Below are 17,779 nucleotides of genomic sequence, written 5' to 3' on the forward strand. Positions count from 1 at the left end.
AGAGAATCTCTGAAACTTACATGTTAATAGTGACCCAGCTGCCAGTTCAAACAAGAAATAGTTTAGTGGTCCACTAAACTCTAGGAAACTTTAGTTTTTCCCTTGAGGTATTCACATTTCTCTTAAAGAACAGCTTTAGGGAAAGCTTTAGTGATAGGGAATTATTAATTAGTTTTTAACTTTTTAAATCATGCGTGTATTTTTTCTTATTTTTGCATTCTTCCACTTAGACCTTCAGGCCCTAGCAAGGCTCTGAAACTGGGAGCCAAAGGAAAGGAAGTAGATAACTTTGTTGACAAATTGAAATCTGAAGGTGAAAATATCATATCCTCCAATATGGGGAAGCGTACCTCTGAAGCAACCAAAGTGCATGCTCCACCCATTAATATGGAGAGGTAAGTGGTAACTTTTCCAGTAGGAATAGACCACATGCTGTTAAAAATTTTTTTATCTCAATACTTTATAAATTCTTTTTGCGTTTTTTAATTTTTCCAGATTTAAAAGACTTAAGAGTATTTTCTAAACAGCAGGGTTCTACTGTATATTATCACACAGGGAACTACATTCAATATCCTGTGATAAACCATAATGGAAAGGAATATGAAAAAAACATAAATGTAAATATGTATAACTGAGTCACTTTGCTGTACAGTAGACATTAAACACAACATTGTAAATCAGCTACAGTTCAGTAAAATTTTAGGTATTAACATGAGATCTTCCCCTTCTGCCCTCTTCGAACCATGATTAGGGACTCTTAGCCATCTGTTTTCTGTTTAGAACTTAACCTTTCTACCAACTCTGTGGTGGTTAAATTAAAAAATAACTTTTATTCATGCTTAGTTTATACTTTGTCTCTTAAAATGGACTTGAATTAGAGTACTAGAACAGTGATTAGCTCTGTACTATATTTTGGCATGTCTGTCTAAATTAGGACAAAAATTATAAATATCTTTAGTAGCAAATTAATGTGTTATTTTTGCCTTTTAAGTATTTAAAGCCGGTATAGAATATTTTGATTTATCTCTTATCTCAGGACTATGGTACTGGTTGGTAACATTTTTAAGTGGTAGTTATCAAGTTCACATTTTCATGACTCAGATTTCTTGTCTTGAAGCCCAGACTTGGTACTATTACTGATGGTTTTGAGGCCAAGTGAAAGATGAGTCTGGGAGGATACCTCTATCAGGTGTGCTTCAAAGAGGAGTATTTTGTGTGTCTTATTTTATATGAAATGAACAGAGTTTTGTTGGAATAAATCTTATAAATCACTAAAGCTCCTATGTTATTCCTAGTGGTTACTCTGAGGGAGACAGGTTTGACACTATTTTAATAAGATGTTGGAGACTATCATGAACTAGAGAGACCTTGAAACTCTTTTCTGAATGTGGGAATACTTCTTGAGCATGGAGCAAATGCTTATGAAGGTAAATGACACCCTGTATTGTCTTAAGATACACATCCCTGTGGTCTTGAGTCTCATGCCTTTGTTTCTGGGAAGACTTAGAGGTTGGAACAGAATAAAGTAGGACACCAGCATAGTTTTTTAAACCACTGCAGTTCACCCAGCTATAAAAGCTGTTTTAGTGAGGAATATGGATAGATTGTACTTAATAATGGCCCATAGCAGCAGTACCTTTTATTTTACTTATTTTAAAAACTAGATTATACATTCATGTAGTTGTTCAAAGGTTCAAAGGATGTTACACTAAAACTTTTTCCCACCCAGCCATTCAAGGTTCTCTCTTCAGATGCAACTAGCATTAACTGGTTTTTGTGTGTATCTTCCAAGAGAGATAGCGTATGTATAGATGAATAAAAATATGGTATAATTTCTGTTTTTCTCTTGTTATACATAAGTGGTGGTGTACTTGACACATATTCCACTTGCTTTTTTCACTGTAGTTCAGTCGCTCAGTCATGTCCGATTCTTTGTGACCCTGTGGACTGCAGCATGCCAGGGCTCCCTGTCTATCACCACCTCCTGGAGTTTACTCATACTCATGTGCATTGAGTCGGTGATGCCATCCAACCATCTCATCCTCTGTCGTCCCCTTCTCCTCCTGCCTTCAATCTTTCCCAGCATCAGGGTCTTTTCAGGTGAGTCAGCTCTTCGCATCAGGTGACCAAAGTATTGGAGTTTCAGCTTCAGCATCAGTCCTTCCAGTGAATATTCAGGACTGATTTCCTTTAGGATTGACTGGTTGGATCTCCTTGCAGTCCAAGAGACTCTCAAGAGTCTTCTCCAACACCACAGTTCAAAAGCATCAATTCTTCAGCGCTCAGCTTCCTTTATAATCCAACTCTCACATCCATACATGACCACTGGAAAAACCATAGCTTTGACTCTACGGACCTTTTCGGCAAAGTAATGTCTCTGGTTTTTAATATGCTGTCTAGGTTGGTCATAACTTTTCTTCCAAGGAGCATCTTTTAATTTCATGGCTGCAGTCACCATCTGCAGTGATCTTGGAGCCCAAAAAATTAAAGTCTGTCACTGTTTCCATCGTTTACCCATCTATTTGCCATGAAATGATGGGACCGGATGCCATGATCTTAGTTTTCTGAATGTTGAGGTTTAAGCTAGCTTTTTCACTCTCCTCTTTCACTTTCATCAAGAGGCTCTTTAGTTCTTCTTCACTTTCTGCCATAAAGGGTGGTGTCGTCTGCATATCTGAGGTTGTTGATATTTCTCCCAGCAGTCTTGATTTCACCTTGTGCATCATCCAGCCCAATGTCTCTCATGATGTACTCTGCATATAAGTTAAATAAGCAGGGTGACAATATACAGCCTTGACGTACTCCTTTCCCGATTTGTAACCAGTCTGTTGTTCGATGTCTAGTTCTAACTGTTGCTTCTTGACCTGCATACAGATTTCTCAGGAGGCAGGTAAAGTGGTCTGGTATTCTCATCTTTTGAAGAATTTTCCAGTTTGTTATCATCTACACAGTGAAAGGCTTTGGCATAATCAATAAAGCAGAATTAGATTTTTTCTGATATTCTCTTACCTTTTCTATGATCCAGTGAATGTTGGCAATTTGATCTCTGGTTCTTCTGCCTTTTATAAATCCAGCTTGAACATCTGGAAGTTCATGGTTCACGTACTGTTGAAGCCTGACTTGGAGAATTTTGAGCATTACTTTGCTAGCGTGTGTGATGAGTGCAATTGTGCGGTAGTTTGAACATTCTTTGGCATTGTCTTTCTTTGGGACTGGAATGAAAATGGCCATTACTGAGTTTTCCAAATTTGCGGCATATTGAGTGTACCACTTTCACAGCATCATCTTTTAGGATTTGAAATAGCTTAGCTGGAATTCCAGCATCTCCACTAGCTTTGTTTGTAGTGATGCTTCCTAAGGCCCACTTGACTTCACATTCCAGGATGTCTGGTTCTAGGTGAGTGATCATACCATTGTGGTTACCTCGATCATGAAGATCTTTTTTGTATTGTTCTTCTGTGTATTCTTGCCATCTTTCTTAATATCATCTGCTTCTGTTAGGTCCATACTGTTTCTGTCCTTTTTTGTGCCCATCTTTGCATGAAATGTTCCCTTGGTATCTCCAATTTTCTTGAGGAGATCTCTATTCTTTCCCATTCTATTGTTTTCCTCTATTTCTTTGCACTGATCACTGAGGAAAGCTTTCCTATCTCTCCTTGCTGTTCTTTGGAACTCTACATTCAAATGGGTATGGCTTTCCTTTTCTCCTTTGCCTTTAGCTTCTCTTCTTTTCACAGCTATTTGTAAGGCTATTTTGCCTTTCTGAATCTCTTTTTCTTGGGGATGGTTTTGATCACTGCCTCCTGTAGAGTGTCACGAACCTCCATCCATAGTTCTTCAAGCACTCTATCAAATCTAATCCCTTGAATCTATTTGTCACTGCCACTGTATAATCATAAGGGATTTGATTTAGATCATACCCGAATTGTCTTGTGGTTTTCCCTACTTTCTTCAGTGTAAGTCTGAATTTGGCAATAAGGAGTTCATGATCGGAGCCACAGTCAGCTCCCAGTCTTGTTTTTGCTGATTGTATAAAGCTTCTTCATCTTTGACTGCAAAGAATATAATCAATCTGATTTCGATATTGACCATCTGGTGGTGTCCATGTGTAGATCTTCTCTTGTGTTGTTGGAAGAGGGTGTTTGCTATCATCAGTGTGTTCTCTTGGCAAAACTCTGTTAGCCTTTGCCCTGCTTCATTCTGTACTCCAAGGCCAAATTTGCATGTTACTCTAGGTTTCTCTTGACTTCCTACTTTTGCATTCCAGTCCCTTATGATGAAAAGGACATCTTTTTTGGGTGTTAAAAAGGAAATATTGTCTTCAATTAAGTGAAAAGTTAATCGATTGCTGGGAGAAATATCAATAACAGAGATGCAGATGACACCAGCCTTATGGCGGAAAGCGAAGAAGAACTAAAGAGCCTCTTAATGAAAGTGAAAGAGGAGAGTGAAAAAGCTGGCTTAAAACTCAACATTCAGAAAACCAAGATCATGGCATCCAGTCCCATTACTTCATGGCAAATAGATGGGTAAACGATGGAAACAGTGACAGACTTTATTTTTGGGGGCTCCAAAATCATTATAGATGGTGACTGCAGCCATGAAATTAAAAGACGCTTGCTCCTTGGAAGAAAAGCTATGACCAACCTAGACAGCATATTAAAAACCAGAGACATTATTTTGCCGACAAAGGTCTGTATAATCAAAGCTATGGTTTTTCCAGTAGTCATGTATGGATGTGAGAGTTGAATAAAGAAAGCTGAGCACCGAAGAATTGATGCTTTTGAACTGTGGTGTTGGAGAAGACTCTTGAGAGTCTCTTGGACTGCAAGGAGATCCAACCAGTCCATCCTAAAGGAGATCAGTCCTGGGTGTTCATTGGAAGGACTGATGCTGAAGCTGAAACTCCAGTACTTTGGCCACCTGATGCAAAGAAGTGACTCACTGGAAAAGACTCTGATGCTGGGAAAGATTGAAGGCAGGAGGAGAAGGGGACAACAGAGGAGATGGTTGGATGGCATATCTGACACAATAAACATGAGTTTGAGCAAGCTCCGGGAGTTGGTATTGGACAGGGAAGCCTGGCGTGCTGCAGTCCATGGGTGCAAAGAATGGGACACGACTGAGTAACTGAACTGAACTGATAAATTTATGAAGTTAATAACAGAACTGTGGTTATGTGAGAGAATATCCTATTCTCACAAAGTATATTCTGAAAAATGTTTAGGGGTAAGGGGCCATGATGTATATGATCTGCATGTAAATGGTTCAGGAGAAAAAGTAAAATATGGTTACATAGAGTATGTGAATGATCAAACAAATGGGATAAAATGTTAGCAATAGATAAAAAATTGTATACATATATTCCTGTTACCATTTTAATTTTTTCTTTCTTGGCCACACCGTGCACATGTGAAAACTTAGTTCCCTGACCGTCCCCCTCTGTAGTGGAAGTGCAACGTCTTAACCACTGGACTACCAGGAAAGTGCCTGAGTTTTTAATTTTTGAAATTATTTTCAAATAAAAACTTTGTCAGTTGTCCCTCTTTTTCTTGTAATTGCCTAGTATTCATTTTTGTCGGCATACTTTTATGTATTTAAGTCATTCTCCTAGTGATGGACGTTTGTTTCTAAACTTCTGCTGTTGCAAACAATTTTTCAGTGAATAACACAACATTGTTTTGCACAGGTGCAGACTTATCTGTACGATGAAGAATCACTAAACCGAAGGATATAATGCTTTATTTTATTTTCTATAGTGATAAAGTATTCTTTTACTTTTTAAAAAAATTGAAATGTAGTTGATTTACAGTGTTGTATTCATTTCTGTTGTACAGCAGAGTGACTCAGTTATGCATATATAGATATAGGAATTCTTTTCCATTATGGTTTATCCTGGATTTATCCTGATTGGATATAGTTCCCTGTGCTATACAGTAGGACCTTGTTTTTTATCCATTCTCAATGTAACAGTTTGGCATACAGCAACGAAGACCCAAAACAAATCAAAAATAAATTTTTAAAAAAATTTAATATTTTGTATAATGCTTTAAATTTTGATACATATGGCCGCAGCAACACCTTAAAATAAGTTGCTGATGGCTAATCAACATTAAACCCCAGAAAAAGGGAATATTGGTTTTTACCTTTCTGAACAAATTTATTTTTCTTTCTCTACAGTGTGCACATGAAGATTGAGGAAAAGATCACATTAACCTGTGGCCGAGATGGAGGATTACAGAATATGGAGCTGCACGGCATGATCATGCTCAGGATCTCAGATGATAAATTTGGCCGAATTCGTCTTCATGTGGAAAATGAAGACAAGAAAGGAGTACAGCTACAGGTGCATAGAGGCTTTTAATAAGGGATCATTAAGTCTTTTGTCTACTTAGTACAGTCTTTTTCAGCTGGAGTTCCTGTGTGAACCATAGAACACAAATGATTATTTATTTTATGTAACTAGTACCATTCTAAATGCATAGGAAAAAAGTTAATCTGTTATCTACAGTGGATGCCTCGAGTCGATAAATGCATTTCCAGGCCAATTGTGAGTGATTGACACAGCTGTATTAGTATGGCCTTTTAATATTGAAATTGAGTGAAAGGTCATTTTGAAATCTAATAAATGACTTCATATCACTAACAGAGGTACAAAGAGATGCTTATCTGTTACTGTTATGGAAAAGTAAATTCATTTAGGATTTTGCTTGAAGTATAGTTAAAGAAACAAGTTTTAAAACTTAATGGGCAGGTATTTTATTAAAACAAATTGTGACAATGTTTACACCTTCTGCTACTGGATAAACTGCCAGTGCTTGTTTTGTTAGCTGAAGGACAGTATCTAATGGTACATTCGAAACAAACATAAAATTCTTAAAAATAAGTATGTTCCACCTATGTGGCTTCTTTCTAAGAAACCTTTATAACAGTTGTTCTTGTTATATTTTATTTACTTATTTTCAAAAATTTTATTTATGTATTGAAGGTTTGGCTGAGTCTTTGTTGCTGCATAGGCTACTCTCTAGCTATGGTGTGCAGGCTTCTCATTGCAGTGGCTCCTTTTGTTTCAAAGTACAGGCTCTAGGTCCACGGGCTTCAGTAGTTGAGGCTTCCAGGCTCTAGAAAATAGGCTCAATCGTTGTAGCTCACGGGCTTAGTTGCTTCATGGCATATGGGATCTTCCCGAATCAGGGATTGGTCACCTGCATTGGCAGGTGGATTCTTTACCATTGAGCCATGGGAAATCCTGTCTTATTTTATTTTAAAAAATTTTTGGCCACGCTGTGTGGCGTATGGGGTCTTAGTTCCCTGATGAGGGATGAAACCCACCTCCTCTCCATTAGAAGTGTGGAGTCTTAACCACTGGACCACCAAGGAAGATTGTTATATTTTATTTAGATAGTTGACCTTACATCTCTTGTCACAAGAACAGAGCCTTTTCAGAGAAGAAGGTGATTTTGTCTACTTTTTTCCTCCCTCATAGTTCAGTTCAGTTCAGCTCAGTCATATCCGACTCTTTGCAACTCCATGGACTGCAGCACACCAGGCTTCCCTGTCCATCACCAACTCCCGGAGCTTGCCCAAACTCACGTCTGTCAAGTCAGTGATGCCATCCAACCATCTCACCCTCTGTCGTCCCCTTCTCCTCCTGCCTTCAGTCTTTCCCAGCATCAGGGTCTTTTTAAATGAGTCACTTCTTCACATCAAGTCGCCACAGTATTGGAGTTTCAGCATCAGTCCTTCCAATGAATATTCAGGACTGATTTCCTTTAGGAATGACTGGTTTGATCTCCTTGCAGTCCAAGAGACTCTCAAGAGTCTTCTCCAACACCACAGTTCAAAAGCATAACCAACACACAATTGTCTTTTGGAATTAGTGCTTATATTATTTGACAGCATTCTGGCTCATAAAGTGTATGTAGTCGTCAATCCAAAAGTTTCTTCTTTTTTCCTTTAATATGACTTCTTTAAAAAAGATTAGTCCATCTTACTTGGCCTGAGTTTGAACAGCTTTAGCTCTCTACACAAAATTGCGAGTAAACTTTGCACAGAGCTTTTCCCTCTCCTTCTTCCTTAGTGTAAAGTGAGGACTGCTATATGACACAGACAGCTGATCAACCTCTGACCCTGCTCTTCTATTTGGCAAGCTTGGCCCCACCATGAGGCTGTTCCCCCTGAAGTATTTTTGTAAAGGACTTGGCTGATGGTCTTTTAACTTCTTCAGTTACAAAATTACTAACTTGTTACTTACAGATGAAATGGTTTAGAGTAAAAATTACTTTATTGCAATTTTTAAAATGTCTTAAATCTTTAAAAGTCTTTCAGGGACCTCCCTGGTAGTTCAGTAGTTAAGATTCCACCTTCCAACACGGGATGTGGGTTCAATCCCTGGTCAGGGAACTAAGATTCCATATGCTGTGGAGTTGCTAAGCCTGCTCACTGCAATGAAGACCCAGTGCAGACAAAATTTTTTAGAACACAGTCTTTAAAGAGGGAAATCTTTCTTCAAAATAAAAAATAATTGGAATTTTTTAGGCACCCTAGTTTAGATGTTTAGATTATGGGCCATGTAAGACCAAAAAGAATTTATTTCCTGTCTTGTCATGTCTGAACCTCAGAAATTTTCTTTCACTTCTCATTTCAGACCCATCCAAATGTGGATAAAAAGCTTTTCACTGCAGAATCTCTAATTGGTTTGAAGAATCCAGAGAAGTCATTTCCAGTCAACAGTGATGTAGGGGTGCTAAAGTGGAGACTACAGACCACAGAGGAATCTTTTATTCCACTGACAAGTAAGTGCCTCTGGCTAGTCCTACTAAGCTAGTCTACACTGAGAATTAGAAATACCCCTGACTTATGCAGTCTTATCCTTATTGCCATAATTCTTTTTGACAAAATGACCTTTTAAAAGGGACTGTATTTTAATGATTAGATTTAATTTTCAATATCTTTAATTTTGAAACCATTGTTTTTAATAGTTTACATTAGAATGTTTTAAGGCTTGCAGGTATCAGTTTTGATTTGCCATCTTAACTTTGCTTCATTCTTTTCCTAATGTTCTAGTATACTTGCTTTGCTTTTGTCTTCAGTTAATTGCTGGCCCTCAGAAAGTGGAAATGGTTGTGATGTCAACATAGAATATGAGCTACAAGAAGATAATTTAGAACTGAATGATGTGGTTATCACCATTCCACTCCCGTAAGTTCCCCACATGATCTCTTTTTCTATAGTGAGCTTATAGAGCTAGTCTTTTAGAACTCAATTTTGGAGGCAACACTTAGCTGACTATCCATTCTAAGATATATAGGATACAAAGGCCAGTTGTGAAAGAAGCCTGGTACAAAAGACTGCATACTTACTGTATGATTCCATGTATAAGAGATTCTGAAAAGGTGATACTCTTGGGACAGAAATCAGACATTTGATTGCAGAGCACAAGAAAACTTTGGAGATGATGGAAATGTTCTGTGACTTGATTGTAATGTGCTTACAAGATACATTTGTCAAAATGCATCAAACTGTATACTTTTGAAGGAGTGCATATTACTGATTTAAAGCCAAACATACAAAGCTGGTTGTAGTTTAAAGCTGTGTTTTCAGATGTTGGTCTTCAGTTTGTTCCTGTAGTAATGAAGGTTTCCAGAAGGAGGAGCCAGTTCTCTGTTTTGTTGTGCAACTCTTAAATAAGAAATTGAGTCTGTCAGACTGAATTCTTCTTTTTTCACCTTCTTTGCTGAGTTACCAGCTAAAGATGAGAGTATGATTTCAGGGTACTATTCTTGGTGAAACAAGATATTTGCATTAGTTTCAGGAAATTTTCTAACAACTTCATTGAGGTATGGTTGACATGCAATAAACTACATATATTTAAATTGTACAACTGGATAAGTTTTGACCATATGCACCTGTGAAACCATGATCACAATTAAAATAACAAAAATCCATCACCCCCAGAAGTTTAGTTCCAATAAGTTTTTGATGTGTGCTTAAATGGCATACTTTCTAGGATCACCTAGAAATACTCTACTTTATCTTCTCACTAGCATTTCTAGTGACTGAACTATTATTATTTCACCATTATTATTTCACTATTCACTATTATTATTTCACCCTGCTCCTCTCCTCTGTTTCTCAGCATCCCCATGATTAAGTACAGGGCTTAATAATGAATACCTAGTAAGTATATTCTTAGTGTGTTTTTACTACTAAATTGCTCAGTTATTATTACAGAGAAAATGGTTCTAATTTAATATGTAGGTTTGTTCAAATTAATTTTAAATTAATTTGAATTAAAATTAAATTAATTTGTAGTTTGATTCAGGTCTTGACATGGCCAGGTCTGGTTTTAGTCATTCTTATTTCCATTTTTTAAAACGTGATTTATTACCAGTGTCCCCTTTAATGGGCTAATCATCTTAATTCCTCACAGCTTCGTTGTTATTTCAGAACAATAGATGTTTGCCTTGAACCATCCTGAGACTTGGGCGTTGGTGACAGGTGTGGGTTTTATTTTGTCAAGATTTATTTTGCTAGACTATTTTTAGGATGCCACAAGTTTTAGGCCTCTCCATCTACCCTATAATTGTGGTTATGGTGGTTTCCTGTGTCTTAGTTCAGTTTTGCAACAGTCTCCAGAAGAGACCCTTGGACAGCACTTTACCCTTTTGTCTAGAACTGATCAAATTAGAGTTCAGAACCAGAATGGGAACAAGGGCAAAGGGAAGAAACATATATACAACTGGGACCATAAAAGAGTTACTTGTGTTCTCTCACCCTTATCAAAGTTTTTTTGGTCTCCCTTATTTACCGACCCCCTAATGCAAACATTGGATGTCACTGGTGAATTAAAAGGTGGCAAATTTAGAATGTGTAGGAGTAGGTGACACTGCCTGTCAGCCATGTATGGGGGTGTGAAATACATCCTAACTAGCCCTGGTTCTCCTGCAGATTTAGGACAACTGTGTATCTCTCTTTCCCATCCTGCTCACGTTTTGCCCAGGGGCAATTGTTCTTTCACTTACCAAATAAAAGTTCACTTCCTGGATTGTAAATCAAATAAACCCACTGGCATCAACTACAGTAAGTTTTGAAACATTCTGAAATCTTTTGAAAACATTCTCTCAGAGGTCCAAATTCATTTCCATTCTAAATAACTATAGGCATTTTAAGTTCTCCCCCACTGTTACTATCAACCTGTTTTTCCCCTCATTGGCATCTATAAAGAGAACAACACCATGTTAAAATTCCTTCTTGACAATGCAGCAAACCATTAGTGCAGGATTTTTTGAAATATATCCCACTTCACACATCTGTCAGTCTCAGTCCCCTGCCAGCTCCAGATCTAGTCCATAAGTTGGAACAGCTCATGACTATGTGCCAGTTACTTACAGTTGTATATATCTGTACCTGCAGAAGGGATGAGTGAAACCCTTAGCCAGTGTAAGGGTCCTTGAGGTTATTAGGGAGTCTAATTTTTTCTAGGACTGTATAAAAGCAGACAATTTGAGAAGCATAATCAAATTTGGGGCTGGTTTTCCTTGGCAGAGTTTTTCTAACTCTGGACAGCTAACTTGACATGGGTGTTTCCTGTGGCAGATCTGGTGTTGGCGCTCCAGTGATTGGTGAGATTGATGGCGAGTATCGACATGACAGTCGACGAAATACCTTGGAGTGGTGCCTGCCAGTGATTGATGCCAAAAATAAGAGTGGCAGCCTTGAGTTCAGCATTGCTGGGCAGCCCAATGACTTCTTCCCTGTTCAAGTCTCTTTCATCTCCAAAAAAAATTACTGTAACATACAGGTATTCCCTTTTAGTAGAAATCTTACACGGGGAAGGTGGTAGAACAGATGTTTAATAGGCAATATGACTTCATAGAGCAGAAAATCAGAAAAAATGATGTCCCCCATGGATTCCATTGCTGTCTCATTGTATGGCATGCGTGCTCAGTTGCTTCAGTCCTGTCCGACTCTGCAGCCCTTTGGACTGTAGCCCACCAGGCTCTTTCTGTCCATGGGATTCTCCAGGCAAGAATACTGGAGTGGGTTGCCGTGCCCTCCTCCACGGGATCTTCCCAACCCAGGAATCAAACCCGAGTCTATGTATAAAAGTATTATGGGTTGTGCAGGAGTCATATCTCTTAGTTGCCTGTTTTTTCAATAATCTCATGTATCTTAGAATCCATTTACCAAAGCATTCAGCACATGACTTAGTATTGTCACTTGATTTGAACCCTAAGACTGGTTCCCATCATTAATACGGATCATTATAAGCCATTTCTGCTGTAAACTTTGTCCTTTAGGTAGACAAAACAGTGGAAATTTGTGAACTGTTCCTTACTTATTTGTTTAGGCTGCACCACATGGCTTGCGGGATCTTAGTTTCTCAACCAGGGATTGAACCCAGGCCCATGGCAGTGAAAGTGCTGAATCCTAACCACAGGACTGCCAGGGAATTCCCTGTAAACTGTTTAGGTCATTATTTTAACTCTTAGGTCATTATTTTTAACTCCTTGTTTTTCTAGGTTTTGAAATTGCAGTACAAGCCCTGACTTTATATTGTCATCTTCCCCTGTGACTTGTTGATTTGCACTGTTACCTTTCCAGATGGTCTCTGTCTCTCCTCTAAGTGCTTGGGAAGTTATAATTTCCTCTGTCAGATGTTTTCCTCTGTCAGTTTTCTCTCTCCCCTGCCCCCACTCAGTTATTGGCTCAACCCCATCAGTACTGGAGCACATTGTTGAACCCGAGACATTTTCCTGTTGTGGACCATTTGAAGAACAGGACAGTATAAATTGCTCTATCAGAACCTCATTAGAAAATGTGAGTCAGTGGTTCAAGTTTTGTGTTGGTGCCATTACAGGCACCATTGTTACAGGTAATTCATTAAACTGGATGTTTATTATTATTAATAAAAAGAAATCTCATAAGAAGGACCCAGCCATATCTGGAAAATAAGTATGATAGAGTAGCTTAGTGAGACTTTGAGAGCACTTTTAACAAGTAATGTTGAGTTGTTAGAATATTACCTTTTGGGTCAAAATGTTAATTGATCATCCTTATAGAATGTCCGGAGAAGGCAATGGCACCCCACTCCAGTACTCTTGCCTGGAAAACCCCATGGATGGAGGAGCCTGGTGGGCTGCAGTCCACGGGGTCGCTGGGAGTCGGAGACGGCTGAGCGACTTCACTTTCGCTTTTCACTTTCATGCATTGGAGAAGGAAATGGCAACCCACTCCGGTGTTCTTGCCTGGAGAATCCCAGGAACGGGGGAGCCTGTTGGGCTGCCGTCTATGGGGTCGCGCAGAGTCGGACACGACTGAAGTGACTTAGCAGCAGCATAGAATGTCGGTGACCTTAATGGGTTTTATAGGGCAGTGGCTGCTTACTCTGGACCTTAATACCATTCTACATGTCATCCCAAGAGTTGTCTTTTCTGTCAGAGAACAGATTAATCATGTTGATGGGGAAGAGTGATGCTGTGAGCTGCAGTTGTGAACTGAACTTTTTCAGTATTTCTGAGTTAAACTTTTAATACTGCTTTAGTGAAACTCCAATACTTTGGCCACCTCATGCAAAGGGTTGACTCATTGGAAAAGACCCTAATGCTGGGTAGGATTGGGGGCGGGAAGAGAAGGGGACGACAGAGGATGAGATGGTTGGATGGCATCACCGACTCGATGGACATGGGTTTGTGTAGACTCCGGGAGTTGGTGATGGACAGGGAGGCCTGGCGTGCTGCAATTCATGGGGTCGCAAAGAGTCGGACACGACTGAGCGACTGAACTGAACTGAACTTAGTGAATTTGATCTGTTTTGTACTGAGAATTTAGCCAGCACCTTGAAGACCCGCTGTTCTTCTGCTTTACCTTACTCTTTGTTTGTTTTCCTAGGTTACCAAAGTGACCCAGGTAGATGGAAACAGCCCTGTAAGGTTTTCCACAGAGACCACTTTCCTAGTGGATAAGTATGAAATTCTGTAATACCAAGAAGGAACCGAAAAGGAAAATTTTCAAATAAAGAAGAAGCCAACAGTGGCTGAAGAGTTTTTTCCAAACCCACAAGCCATTGGAGACCCTTTTTTTTCAAATACAGTGCACGATTCTCTGAGCGCAAGGACCCTCAGCTCACCCTCAGTGTTTCAGTGTCACAGACATTCTTTGGCAAAGCAATGACACACTGTAAAGGGAAGGCTGCTGATTTCTTTGGCAGATTTACTGGCCAGCAGAAAAGCAAGCTCTCCAGAGAATGCCCCCAGTTAAACATTCTCTCCCTTTGCCTAAGTTGTTCTTTTATTTGAATCCTTAAATATATTGTATTTCATACTTTGTTTTTAAAAGTATTCCCTGCAGAAGATTTTAATCTTTCACACTTCTTCTTTACCTTCAGTTTTTTTCTTTTATATGGGATTATCTGCATATAGGCATTGTATCTGGCACTCCCGTAACAGGTTTATCTAATCCAGTCTTGATTTTCGGACTGTACAAGTGAACTACTTGAGGGGTATGAGGTCTACACATTAAAAGATAAGGTTGTCTTATGTCCTTTTCCTATATCTATTCATCCCTCCATTCCTTTGCCAAGCCATTTTCCTTTCAGGCTTGTCGCTCTGCTTTAGAACACTACTGTGAATCCTATTGTGTCAATAATAAAGACTGATGAGAAGCAGCTTTCAGATGGCATAGCCCCCCTCTGCCCCCGTCACTTCAAGGTGTCCGGAAGGAGAATGGTCATGTCCAGTTAGGGATTTCACACCCGCAGGTAATCATGTCTGCTGCTGGTGCTACGCAGCCTTCCATCCTTCACATTTTGGGTACTTCAGCTAATACATGATAGCTCATAGTCTTTGTAATCCATTCACATCCCTGAGATTCACCACCTCCCTCTTACTGAAAGTTCTCTATATGTCATCAGTTTTTTCCTTTCCATCTGAAATAAGGTTATGATTTTGGAGGCTGAACCCTCACTGAGTCTTTGTGGCAATCCCGTTGGCCCTAAACTGTCAAGGAGACTCCAGTTTCACCACCAGGTTTTTAGCCTTTCAAGATGCAGCTGATTTTATTGCTATATAGGAATTGCTGATAATACTCCTTTCTAGCCTCCACATTTTTTTCAGCAGCCTATCCTTCTCATCTCTGAAATCCTTCCTTTTTCTCCCCTAAGTCTTTTCTATTGAGTGTCATCATGTAGTGGTGGTTTCTCAGCCCCCCTCATCCATCACTTCTTCAGTGGAGAAGACTGCATCGGCAAGCCTAGTGTTGGCTTTGAACCCAGTTTTGCACTGGGGATGGGTAGAGTTGTTGCCAGGCTGCAGCCACAGGCGGGGGAAGAGACAGATGACAGTAGACGACCTCCTGCACTTTGAGCTGGTTGGAGAGTACCACTCCCACTCTGAACAACATTTGGCCTTCCCTGCAAAGAGTGTACTGTACTTGAAGCAAAGCAGTCACACACAAATGGCCATGGATGGAATTGTTTGCCAAAGAAATTTCTGGCCTTTCCCTTCTCCTTAATTGCATCAGGGAAGAATCCTTATCTCTAGCTTGGTTTCCACATAAGGTTTTTTGAGGAAGGGGACTGGGACAAGAAATCTGTCATGTAGTTACGTAGACAAGGAATCTTATTAATTCAGTTTTGTTTGAGAGTTGCTTGTCCATATGATTTTTTAAAAGTGAGATTTAGTTTCACAGAAACTTTTTTTTCTGAAATTACTTTTGGGGTAATATTTAAAATGAGAGACATTTTGTAACCCTGTAAAATACATAGGGAATATAACATTCCAGTGTACACAAAGAAGACAGATTCTTTAATCAAATAAAGAGTATTATAAAATGAATGTTTTTTAGACTGTTGACCCTCTCATACTTTGGTGTCTTCATGCTGATTCAGAATGATGTAATGGGATCTAAGATTAAAAATTAATGATATGTTTCTTTTAAGAGGAAATAATCTCTAAGAGTATTCATTGCCTTTTCTCCCTATAACAGGTATTGTACCTCCTTGTGTTTGAGAACAGACACACACATGTACTCCTGACAGTGTAGCTTTTGAATTTGATGACATTATGGGTTTTTCATCCTGATTTTGTCAGGGGCAGTTGTAGAATGAGAAAAATGAAGCTTCATCTTGAAGGAGTTAACCATAGGTGGTGATATCTCTTCCCCATTAGACAAACAGTGGTAAGAAGTAAGTGATGCAGGCATGAGGGATGAATGCCTTGGAAAATGCCTCAGAAAAGGCTGCTGCTTTACTCTCTCTTTATTTAAGTTTAAAAACTATAGAATGTCACCAAATTGGAAGGCAAATCTCTGATGAATAATAAGTTTCTGGAATGAGTAAGTATTTTAATGGTGAGAGGGAAGATGTTGAATTTTTTTCCTTAAAGAGAACTAGCAAGTATCTTGTCTAATGTTGCTCAAGTGTAGCTTGGCTCCCTGAGGCTGTAACGTTAATCCAGTGAAATGAAGCACACCAAACCCACACCACACCCTCTGGCAACTGATACCTCCATGGTGTCAAGTGGACTTTTTGTTGGCTTCTTGTGAGGGAGACTAACAAAATAATTAGATCTGACTGAGCATTCTGTTTGATGTGGGAGGTTTGTGGTTCCTGCTCTGGGTTAATTAATTCCATATAGAGGAGGTAGGGAGGGAGGTGAGTTCCTTTTAAGAAAAGGTCTGTCATTCATCTACTCAGTATCAAACCCCAAATCAATCAGCCCATGCCTCACTGCAGGAAACATTGGCCTCTATTAACATTGTACACACTAGGTAGCCTCTGAGAGATTTCCAGAGTCGATACAGAATAGCTTTTTAAAAAGTTACGTGGGACTTCTTTGGCAGTCCAGTGGTTAAGACTCCGCCCTTCCACTGCAGGGGCTGCGGATTCCATCCCTGGTTGGTGAGCTAAGATCCAAAAAACAAAAAGTTTATATCTGCAGGGCTCATTGGAGGAAGAGAGGAAAAGAAAGTCCCCATCCTCAAGAAGATTGAAATTGAACTGGAAGCAACAGCTGTACCCCCTTAAAAGTGGAGCTTTCTTGCTAAAGCAGACACACATCAACTGCAACTAGGGATACTCAGTGTGGGTCTCTAAGGGTGAGGGCTTTGGTCTGGTAGGTTTTAAAGGAATTAAGGAAGCAAAAATGCAGAATTGACTCTCCTGTACTATGTACAACTCATTGCAACCGTCCTTTCTCTCCATTCCCTCTTTTTGCCCTCTTTGGTAAATATACCTGCAGCTGTAGAGCTTCTCTGAAATTCCTAGAAGATCCACAAGTAGGTTGGCTGCTGTGTACTGCTCCTAACCCAAGAGCAGACAACATCTCTACAAGAGTCAGTTTCACCTCTCACCCTAGGGCGTTAGTGATTGATGAGGAGACAAGCCTTTAGGAAGTTTAGACTACTTTTCCAAACTGAGCTGTTGTCCCCTCTCAACACAAGGGGTCAAGAAACCAGGCAGTTTTTAGAAGCTTAGGTCACTCCCATACCCCCTACCCCCTACCCCCTACCCACACTGGCCAGAAAGGAAAGGTTTTTTGCCTTCTGTTCATAGGGCAGGGGTTATGGGAAGTTCCCATAGGTCTAACACTGTGATCAGGTTCATGTGCTGTTTGGAAAAGAAGTGTTACAAAGCTCTGAGAGAAATGGAAATAGGTCTTGTTTCCCATTTTTTGCCTAAATGAATGCTTGTTCATTTCTGCTCACAGGAAGGTCCGGAGCCACGGAAGGTAGATAAGTCCAGTCTTCCATCCTACACAAAATTTCCACTCAGCTTGGA

At 39.5% G+C, this 17,779-nt stretch overlaps 1 protein-coding gene across 7 annotated transcripts in view; it reads left to right on the forward strand.

The window, feature by feature from the left end:
• Nucleotides 1-15,946, forward strand: part of ARCN1 (archain 1 coat protein complex I subunit delta) — a 30,607-nt gene extending 14,661 nt beyond the window's left edge. For 6 of the 7 annotated variants that reach the window (XM_081541113.1, XM_081541115.1, XM_081541112.1 and 3 more), the window contains 6 exons: nt 231-395; nt 6,181-6,346; nt 8,648-8,795; nt 9,093-9,201; nt 11,599-11,803; nt 13,894-15,946. In XM_081541113.1, the coding sequence (XP_081397239.1) occupies nt 231-395; nt 6,181-6,346; nt 8,648-8,795; nt 9,093-9,201; nt 11,599-11,803; nt 13,894-13,983 (883 nt within the window). In that variant the 3' untranslated portion in view covers nt 13,984-15,946. The remainder of the gene's footprint in view (nt 1-230; nt 396-6,180; nt 6,347-8,647; nt 8,796-9,092; nt 9,202-11,598; nt 11,804-13,893) is intronic. The other variant, XM_081541116.1, reaches the window with a different exon arrangement.
• The last annotated feature ends 1,833 nt before the right edge of the window (nt 15,947-17,779 follow it).

Source organism: Giraffa tippelskirchi, chromosome 11 (assembly GCF_054371585.1).
Source record: "Giraffa tippelskirchi isolate mGirTip1 chromosome 11, T2T-mGirTip1v1.2.pri, whole genome shotgun sequence".
Taxonomy (NCBI): Eukaryota; Metazoa; Chordata; class Mammalia; order Artiodactyla; family Giraffidae; genus Giraffa; species Giraffa tippelskirchi.